Below are 10832 nucleotides of genomic sequence, written 5' to 3' on the forward strand. Positions count from 1 at the left end.
ATAATGGAGGAGGAGTGGGGTTGCCCCCTTTTCTAGTGAGATTTAATACACGTCTTCCCCTTTTTAATTTTTTTTTATTTTTTGCTTCTAATAAAATGAATTTTAGATTTATATTTTTTTTACAAAATTGCCCCTGTGTGTTTTCATGTATCAAATTCGGTCAGTTCTAATTTTTTTTTGTTTAAGGGGCTTTTCAGTCCAATTTTTTTTTGTGAAGCCTTGAGACACCAAAGTGTGCTTCTGGCTTTCTAATATTAGAGATGATTAAGATGGTAACTTCCTAACACTCCCTCCCAAACTTGACGCCGGTGGGTAGACAAGTTTGAAAATTAGCCGATGAAGACATTCGCAAGTTGCTGTGTGAAAGGAATAAACTGAACGCGATAACTACCAGTTGCAATTCGTTCTTGGACAAAATGATAATCAATACCAATATGTTTGGTTTGAGAATGAAAGACCGGATTGGCTTCCATGTAAGTGGTAGAAAGATTGTCAGAAATAAGAAGAACTGGTGTAGAAAGAGGAAATTGAATTTCTCGTAAAATGCCTTGGATCGAAATAGTGTCAGCACAAGCATATGGAAGGGCACAATATTCGGCCTCATCACTAGAGCGGAGGATTGTACGTTGTTTCTTAGCACTCCAAGAAACGAGGTTAGGACCCAAGAAAACACAGTAGCTGGTAGTGGATCGACGAGTGTCAGGACACCTTGCCCAATCGGCATCCAAGTAAGCAACAAGGAGAGATGATTCCGTAGAACATTGAAGTAAACCATGACCAAATGCGCCTTTCAGGTAACGAAGAATACATTTGACAACCTCAAATGTGTATCACAAGGAGAACTCATGAACTGTGAAAAATGTTGAACAACATAGGCTATGTTTGGACGAGTAATCATGAGATATTGAAGAGGACCGACAAGTTGTCAATAAGGTGTAGGATTAGCAAGGGGCTTGCCATCAGTGCGAGAATTAGAAATCCGGAGGCCATCGGAGTCAAAATTGGCTTGCATTCTAGAAGATTACTTTCTTGAGGAGGTCAATAGTATATTTATTTTGAGTGTAACTGATTCAGACAAATGAAACACTTCAATACCAAGGAAATAATTGAGGGTGCCCAAGTCTTTAACATCAAATTCCACACCAAGAGTGTGAATGAAAGCGGAAATATGGGACAAATTACTACCTGTGAGCACAATGTCGTGTACACAAACATGGGGGAATTAGAGCGATTTTGTACAAAACCAACAAGAAGAAGAAAAGTGCTAAACCTATGAAACCACGCGCGAGGGGATAAATAGCCGTATGAAGCCGGCAAACATGATGTGGTCGAAAAGGATCAATAAAGCCAGGGGGCTGGCGCATAAAAACTTCCTCAGACAAATAACCGTGTAGGAACGCGTTCTTAACATCAATTTGTCGGATTGATCACCCACGTGAATGCGTTCTTGACATCAAATGTACATGAGTACAAGATTTATACACGAGTTTTTTCCCATCTCCATCCTATACTAATGGCAACATAAATTACATAACGGAAAGTTGTTACAAAGAACTTATAACAAAATAAAATACAAATAAATTACATAACGGAAAGTGGTTACAAAGATCGCATTCAATAGATGATTAAGATGCTAACTCCCTAACAATTAAGAATAAAAAGTAGAAGTGAGATGATTTTTAATTCATTAATTAGTGAGCTCTCCATGATTTAAAAGGCAAGGTTACGTGCATGATTTTTTCTCTCTAAACATCGGTTGTATATAAAAAAAAGGATAATACCAGGAAAATCAAAATTTGCAAATCAACTGATGTGTCATCAGTATGAAATAAGCACGTTAATCAACACTTAAGTAATAATTCAATCATCAACATCCACATCATTTGGTTTATAAAATTTGATTTCAAAATTTGATTATTCTAACATTACCAAAAAAATTAACACAATTACGTGTAGTAATTAGTTAATACAGAATGGCGTGGGCCCACCATGTGTGACTTATTTCACTACTGTATTTGTTTTTCTTCGTCTTGACGTTGAAATTGCAAAGATATAATAAATAAGACGAAGAAAGAAGAATGCTTGAAGTTTTGGGACATGCCCACTTGTCTAAATTGATCTTTTTTCTTCTCAGCAGAATGGACACGGTGGTTTACTTAAGGCAACATCAAGGGAAATTAATGGAGCATTTTGTTCACAGGTGATGCCTTCCCACTGGCAGCAATCAACTGAGGTAGTAGTCCAATTCAATCGAGGAGAAGACGGAGAGAAGGTCGTGAGAGCGCTGCATTCGCTTGGATCGCAAGCATCATTCGTATACACATATACATACAGTGGCGAAGCCACGTGAGGGTGAGGAGTGGTGGCCGCCACTCCCCTCGCCGGAAATGAAGCCCAGGAGCGAGTACCCGCCCCTCCTCTCGCCGGAAATGAAGCCATGTTTTTTGCTGCAGCTGCACAAACGCTGCGCGTGCAGCGGCGAAGCTGTTAAGGCCCGGGAGGGGTCCGCCCCTCCTCTCACAGGAAAACATGCCCAGAAATCATGGTTTGCTGCCCCATAGCACCTCTGGTTTCGCCGGATTGCAGCTCACAATTGCTACAACTACAGCAGTTCTTCATGGCTGCGCAGGGAAGGGAAAACTTGAAAAAAAAAAATTAATATTAAAATAAGTGAAACGGTGTGTTTGGGCATTTGGGCTTAATTTGAAAAACAAATATTAAAATATGATGGGAGGACCACTTGTCCCCATTACCTCTCGGCTTCATCCCCCAAAGTTTTCCTTTTTTTTATGCATGTATGTATGGATGGACCTGTTGGGCAATGCCATTGGAATGGCTAAAGAGCACTTTTAGTTACATCTGCCATAAAAATTTACATCTTTCTAAGTTCTCGAAGTGCTTTTTGTCAGATTATTCTTCAGGAAGTCTTTCACGAAGAAGCATTTAGATATTGAATAAACTAATGAATGCACTTTTAGGCTTTTAGCGTAAACACACTTATAAATGAGCATAACTACTTTTTACATAGTTCAATCACCAACAAGTCGTATATCGCTAGACTTATGTTGACAAATTAAATCCAAATCAAACGTTTAAAAAAGAATCAACTTAATCAATGATCTAAATTTAAATTATGACAACACATTTTTTTGTGGGTTGTTAACCCATTTTTCTCTTCTCTTTTCTTTTATTTATTTATTATTCTTGTATGTATTTTTTTCCCTCTTTTTAAAACCCAGCGTATTTATCTTAAACTCTCACATTATCTATAAATGTTGTATTAATTTTTTTAAAATAATGTAAATATCGTGTAATGCTTATTTTACAATAAAAGACATTTAAATCCATCTAGGTTCCTACCTAAATCTCGCCTAAGCGCCTAATTGGTAGGCCCCAGTCCGCTGCCTGACTAGCGCCTAATGTTTTTTAGAATCTAATTCTTACCAATTTAAGCTTCTTACATGCCTTTGATCTTACCGCTTACAACCGATTTGGTGGATAGACTGTTTTCTATTATGAATATTGATTCAAAACTTTGCCCTCTCCAATGTGAAGGCAACCGTTTCGATTGAACTTTGCACTTTTTTGAATTTAGCCCCTCCCCTCGGCAAATCCTGGCTTCGCCACTATATACATATACATCTTTGAACAACAAAAAATACATATACATCAAATGTGCATCAACTTGTGCAGTTACTGCAGTATATACGTCTTCAGGAAGCCATGACAGCTACCTATGAACATTGTTAAGTTTCATCTTACAAGCTTCTCTATGGATTATATATATACATATAAGGCTTTTAAGGGAAGAGATTTTCATTTTTTTTTAAATGGGGATTAGTTGTGGGACCCACAACACATCGAACTTCAATGCTCCGAACTGTCTATGTTTCAAGTTGGATCTCATAAATCATCCTTGCAAAATATTAGCTAAATCGAAAATATTTGAGACGTTTAATTGAGTTCAAAAAAATTGATGAAAACTTTGTTCTATCAGAAACAATGAAATTTCTTCATGATAATTGAATAGACAAATGATTTAGGATTAAATTGAATTTTTGTAAAGATGATTCATGAATCAAGACTACAAAATAGACCGTTCGGATCATTAAATTTCAACTAAAAGTGGGCCCTACAACTAGTCCTATTTTCACCCAAAAATAGGAATCGCTTTGGATAAAGGGCTTATATGTACTATGTATGTATGTTATGTGGTTTTGTCTGCTATTTCCCAATATCTTCAATCGTGTAAAGATCTTTTATGTGTTAGTCTATGGATTTGAAGTGGTTTGGTTTGACTTTAGGCTTTAGGAGTAAACAGCAAACAAAAGACTTCAAAGAGTCACTTACACTGACTTCAAAGTGGCCAAATGCGTTCAGATTACAATTATTTTTTTTCCTTTTTGGATAGAAGCAATAGTGAAGAAGAGGATAATCGAATCTCAGACTCAAGTGCAAAGGTAAATATTCTTAATCACTTGCGCTTACAAGTAAAAAATGTGTGGGTATTTCAGGTAAAAAAGTTTGTTTGGATAGAGCTTTCACCCCAGAGTCCAAATATCATCTCCATCTACGTAATCCAATTATGAATAATTTAAAATTTTAATTACTAATTTTAGGTGAACCTTGGCTCACCTATTTTCTGATTCCTTTGAAGCTTGGTAAAAGCTTTGAGGGATTGAAGCTTGGTAAAAGCTTTGAGAAAAGTGAAATTCCGTTTCTTCCCATTCCGGTCTGGTTTCGTAACCACGCCATATATAAGTGAAATGAGACGTCACTAATGGAGGGTCTAATCATGGTTTGGCAACGTATTAGGTTTACCTTGACTCTGGGCTCGTGCTTTTGGAAGAGTTTAAAGCACTTTAAAATGGTCAGGTTAAGGAAATTCTATTGAGAGTTATGAACTAATAGATAAATAATTATATTGTTAAGAATAAGTAGAAGTGAGATGATCATTAATTAGTTAATTTATTAATGAATTCTCTATCATTTAACAGCGTGTAAGGTTACATGTTTGATTTTTTCTCTCTAAATATCGCTTGTATAAAAATAAATAATACAATTAAGGGCAATAATTACTTAATATAAAGTAGGGTAAATCTACCATGCGTGACCTATTTCACTACTATATATTTTTTTTCTTTCTGTGTCTTGACTTCTAAATTGCAGAGTATAATCATCATGACAAAGAATGCTTGAAATTTTGGACATTGACGTGCCAACTTATCGAAGTTGATTTTGTTCTTCTTAGCAGATTGGACTCAATGGTTTACTTAAGTCATGATCAAAGGAAATTAATGGAGTTTTTTTTTTATTGGGTAAGATGCTTTATTGAAAGCGTCATGATATGATACGAATCACAATAGAAACAGTCAATCTAAAACTCAAGTGGCTAAAACAGAAAACAAAAGCGTCGTTTTTTTTAAATGGAGACTAGTTGGAGGTATCACTCTACATCGACTTTTAATGATTGAAACTGTCTATTTTTTAGTCTTCATTTATAAATTATCGTTGCAAAAAAAAAAAAACAATTTGCAGATTTCTAGTCAAACAAGGTTAATGTTGGTGGAAAGAAGAAGGACTCGCAAGTAATCAACCTGAAAATCCCAAAAGAGCACACACCTTTCGAGAGAAGTGTAAAGATCATTCGATTCTCGCCTCAACCGCGCTGTGGTGCTATTCCAGAGTGCACCAACATATTTGCTAGAAGTGTTCTAACAACCACGTACTCACAAACAAAAGGGTCCAAGAGTGAAGCATTGAAAATATACGTTGAGACAAACACATATTGTTGGAAAAGAAACGACGTGCTGCCCATAAATTATAGCAAGATGGTGATACAATCTGCTGACCTTTTGTACTAAAACCTTCATCCATCTCTTACCAAAGACGACTAAAATCTCACACCTACAAAGAACTCTTTCTGGTAAGTGTGGTGAGCTTGTGAATAGATTATGCTCCTACCGTTCCTGTCCGAAACAATATGAACTGGGTGCACGCTGTCGCCGGTCGATTGATCATGAATTCCTTACTGATTGAGCAAGAAACCATGTCGAGAAGGCTAAAGGAACACTCAAGAATTTGGGGGTCAAAACAAGTCCATCAAATCTAAAGTACAAGACCAAGGGTACTTTGTGAAAGCTAATTTAAAGTTCAAAAATTAAACATAGGACCTTTGAACACATAGAATGACAAAGAATGAAGATACAACCAGCCTACGTATGCATGCAGTGGCACAATCTACTACCTTAAAGTGATGCCCTTGAGCAAACCAAAGCTCAATGAGTCTAGAGAAGTTCAGAGTAAAGCTCGATCTTCGTACAATGATGACTATGGTAGAGTCTTAAGCCATTACACTAAAAATTACAAGGCCGAACAGTTAGTGGACAAGAGCACTGATCAGTTGGGCTACAAGCAAGAGACTAAGTTCACCTCTACCAAAAAGTACGTGGATAAGGAGCTAGGGTTTCCGTCGAGTACTAGACCCAGGTGAAGGTCAAGAAGTCTATTTATCCAAACAAGACTGGATCTTCATCATCCAAGTCCAACCACAACAACAACAAGAATTGCAACTCCTTTTTGGAAATGGGTGAGAGTAGCGTCTGCTACCGAGGAGTTCCCTAGAAAGCAATTAATGTAAACGAAGTCAACACTAGAAGAATTTGGTGTAAAGTTGACGGTCAAAGGTAAAGGAACTTAACTTCGTTGTTGGAGTAATCAAGAAAGTTATTGATAAAACAATTACCAAAGATTCATTCTAAAGATTCACACGAATATCCTCAGTGGGAACGAGTCCGAGAACTTTGATTCGATCCCACCAACTACCACTTACTAAACTTCGTCACAACTAGTGCTTACTCGTTTTCTCTAACACGCACTTTGAAAGTTTCGAGTAATTTTCACATAGATGTGACTGCCCGCCATTCCTAGGGAACGCATGTCACAGAGTACATCACCAATTCAGAACTCCAGTTGGTCTTAACCAATTCTTACCATTAAGATTTTTCTGTTTCCCAAGATTTCGATGTTGAAAGTCATCCAACGAACCAATGAGGCACCAATAAGGCACAATCCCGACACAAGTTTCTTCTTCTTCAATAGGATGTGACAATTCATAGCGTGATAAGGGTTGCACAACTGTGCCAAATGACAACAAATCTGGAAGTCGTGGCATCCAAATGATGTTATGACTAACACACTACTACAGTAACAGAAGATCCTAAGTATGCTCCGAACAAACCACGTTCTAATACCAATTTGACACACCCCGACCCTGATTTTCTCCGTACACTAGGGTAGGCACGCGCTGACTGACACCCGAGGGTGACGAAAACCATTTAACATGCATTAGAACAAGAAGTAATTAGGAGTTATAAATTTAAATACAATGAAATGCAATTGACGAACGTGTTCAGAACATACAATTTAACTAGAACACTAAAAGGAAGAATATAAAATTGAATAAGCAAATGAGTGGGTCCTACACCAAGAGGACTCGAAGATGCCGATGCGGAAGTGCCTTGACGTCGGGATTGTATGCCTCGATTCTAAGTCCTGAAGAAGGTGCAAAACAAACATGAGTGGACCAAGTTGATATATATATATATATATATATATATATATATATATATATATATATATATATATATATATATTAAAACAGTTATCAACATACTAACCCCCAAAGTTTTATGAAAACTAATAGCATACGGACCTGTCCTGGGTTTGAGTTCTTGCTTAGGAGGGTCCTAGGGTGTGCATGTGTAACTGAGTGTGGGTGTAGGGGTGTATCGGAGAGGAACGGAGAAAGTTGTCGAGAAGGAGAGATAAGATAAAGAGAGTGTGTGTTATAAAAATCAGAAAAAGAAGGAAAATGGGAAGGGAACTGGGGACAAAACAGGGGGTGGGCCCCTTGGGCTCACCAATTAAGACCCAAAAATAATTTTTAAAAGAAAAAGATCTAGCCCAATGTGCAATTTCACGAAAATACCCCCTTTTATCGGGACGAGTTGTTACAATCTACCCTCCTTAAATAAATTTTCGTCCCGAAATTTAAAATAACATACTCACTGAAAGACTTGAAAATAGGAAGAAGAATATATGTATAAAGAGAAATCAAGTCAGAGTGGGTGCATCAAAGAGAATATGCCACATTGTCGCGAGCGGGTTGCAAAATCCTCTATCATGTCTCCAAACTCTTGCTTTCTTCTCCAACAGTGTAAAAGTAGAGAACATACTTTAATAAGATATAAAGTCGAAAACATATAATAGCTTAAGGTCAATAGTAAGTACATAAAATACGATAACGTCAAAATAGACATGTACTAACATATAGGTCGAAAATTCGTGCTAAACTTAAAACTAAAAACTGAAGTACTCCCCCCCCCCCCCCCCAAAAAAAAACATTTGCAATGCCAAAAACAAATAAGTAAAGTAAAGGAAGTTAAAATACTTATATTGAAAATCAAAACTGAAAGATGAAAGTGGTTTTCACCCAAGTATACGATTGTCATGTACTTCGAGAACATGTGTGTCTTTGAGTCGAGCCCCAACAATAGTGAATCCGTAACTGCCATAGATGGGTTTTCCTGCCCACTTGCTTAACGAACCTAACAAATAAGTTATCGATACCACAGTCGGCAGCCCGCGATATCGATCACACATTTATTGTCTCGATAAGCAAGCAGTAATTTCTTAAGGGTGCACAATTTATCATGTCGTATATTCAATCTTTTGAATACCAGTTCACATTACTCCTCTATCAACTAGTGTGACCTGTAGAAAAATTTCGCACTACGTTGCAAAAAGCTCCATACTCAAACCGAACAAAACATAAACTGTCGTCGTAAAACTCTATCCAGCACCAAACATCCTATCCTCCTCAGTTCTTCCAAATGTGAGCTTAGATACCTGGTCCGGAATGCTGCCAACGATGTTGTTATTGCTGAGATCCAGCTCGTGAAGGTTTTGCAACCGCCCTATCTCAATGGGAATGTTGCCACTTAGACTGTTATTTCGGATGCCAATAGCTGGTGGCAAGTTGGACAGATAGTTGTACTGCAGAGATGCGTCAGATGTATTCGTGCGACACGTGTAGACAGGTAGTTCGACATCACCACTATCTGTCTGAGCGGAAGGCTTCTCGGATATAAGAGCTTGTAGTGAGAAAAGCTCCTTTGGAATTCCCCCCGAAAGTGAGTTGTTTGCCAAGTTTATGAAGAAAAGATTAGGAAGACTTCCCAACCAAGGAGGTATTGAGCCTGTGAGTCTGTTAGAAGACAAATCAAGGACTTTGAGTTTCTTGAGCTTTGACATCCACACAGGAATATATCCTCTAAGTTGGCAGTCTGACAAGCTAAAAAGGCGGAGATTTTGAAACCCAGAACCAATCATTGCATCACCATCTGGCAGTTCTTCACCTAGAAAACTATTTGAAAGTGCGACCACCCTGAGACTTTCCAAACGCATCAATATATGTATAGCACTGGTGACATTGGTAAGTCTGTTCCTACCAAGCGAAAGGAAGGATAGGTATTTCAACGAAACAATCTCAGGTTGTATTTGTCCCTCCAGATCATTAATACTCAGGCGAACTGCTTTTAGGTACTTGCATGAGTAAAGGCTTTTTGGTAGGACGCCGAAGAAGTAATTCCTCAGGAGATCAAGTTTGATAAGTTGATCAAGTTTGGAAAAATTTAGCTCCGAGATATTTCCATCCAATCTGTTGAAACCAAGATTGAGTTCAATAAGGTTTGTGCAATTCATCAAGGATGGGGGCAGAGGACCTTCCAGATTGTTGAAATGAAGGAGCATGCGTTTTAATTTGGAGAGCTTCCCAATGTGGAGAGGAAGTGCGCCACTCAAATGATTGAAGTAAATCTCTAGGATTGTGAGGCTGGTGAGATTGACAATGTTGTCACTAATGCGACCGAAAAGCTGATTGGAAGGTAACGAAATTTCATGAAGAGCCTGAGCTTTGTAGAGATCACTAGGAAGCGTTCCAGAGAGAGTGTTGAAGCCCGCACGAAAGATTTGCAATTTCGAACAGTTTCCTAGTCCAAGAGGAATTGAACCATTGAAATCGTTGTTGGAGAAATCGATGACTCTAACTGGAGAGGAATGAAGACAGATAGGGGAAGGTATTTGGCCTGTAAAATGATTTTTGCTGACATTCAAACTGCTCAAATTCCAGGCATGCTGGAGGAATGAAGAAGGAATTGTACCGTTGAATTGATTGTTCGACAAATCCACTATTTGAATGTAACTAGATGATAGAAACAAAGGTAATTCTCCGGAGAGAAGGTTATAGCTCAAATCAAGGATTCCAAGCCGACTCAAGGACAAGAAGAGTCCAGCTTCCAGAGGACCGGAAAGCCGATTGTGGGAGAGATTGAGGTGCGAAAGATGCGTTAGGCTTCCAAGAGTGCGAGAAACGCTTCCTTGGAGCCTCTTAGAGGGCAACGAAACATGTGTTACCCTACCATCGACATCACAAGCGATGCCTTCCCAGTGACAACAATCAGTGGAAGACCAATTTAAACAAGAAGAAGATGTATCGAAGGATGACAAAAGAGAGTTGTGATCTGCCTCCTTGCAAGCATGGTTTGTAGAAATGAAAGTGGACAACACAAAAAACAGGGAGAGGACTTCATAAGGCATTACGCGACTAGCTTCCGGCTTGACGTTTTTCGCTATGGCTATACTGGAATTATATTGATCACGTCGTTTCGGGTGTATATATACACTCCTTTGTTTGGAGCAAGGGAGGTAGAAATTAACAAAGGGAAGAAGGTAATTAGGTGATGGTTTGAATTCTTGTGCGCAATGTTTGA

The 10832-nt window shown here is 38.2% G+C and overlaps 1 protein-coding gene across 1 annotated transcript; it reads right to left on the reverse strand.

The window, feature by feature from the left end:
- Nucleotides 1-8853: 8853 nt before the first annotated feature.
- LOC126589192 (receptor-like protein 3) lies at nt 8854-10832 on the reverse strand. The gene has a single exon (XM_050254398.1). The coding sequence runs from the start codon at nt 10657-10659 to the stop codon at nt 8854-8856; it is 1806 nt and encodes a 601-aa protein (XP_050110355.1). The 5' UTR covers nt 10660-10832.

The sequence above is a fragment of the Malus sylvestris genome, chromosome 11 (genome assembly GCF_916048215.2).
Source record: "Malus sylvestris chromosome 11, drMalSylv7.2, whole genome shotgun sequence".
Classification (NCBI taxonomy): Eukaryota; Viridiplantae; Streptophyta; class Magnoliopsida; order Rosales; family Rosaceae; genus Malus; species Malus sylvestris.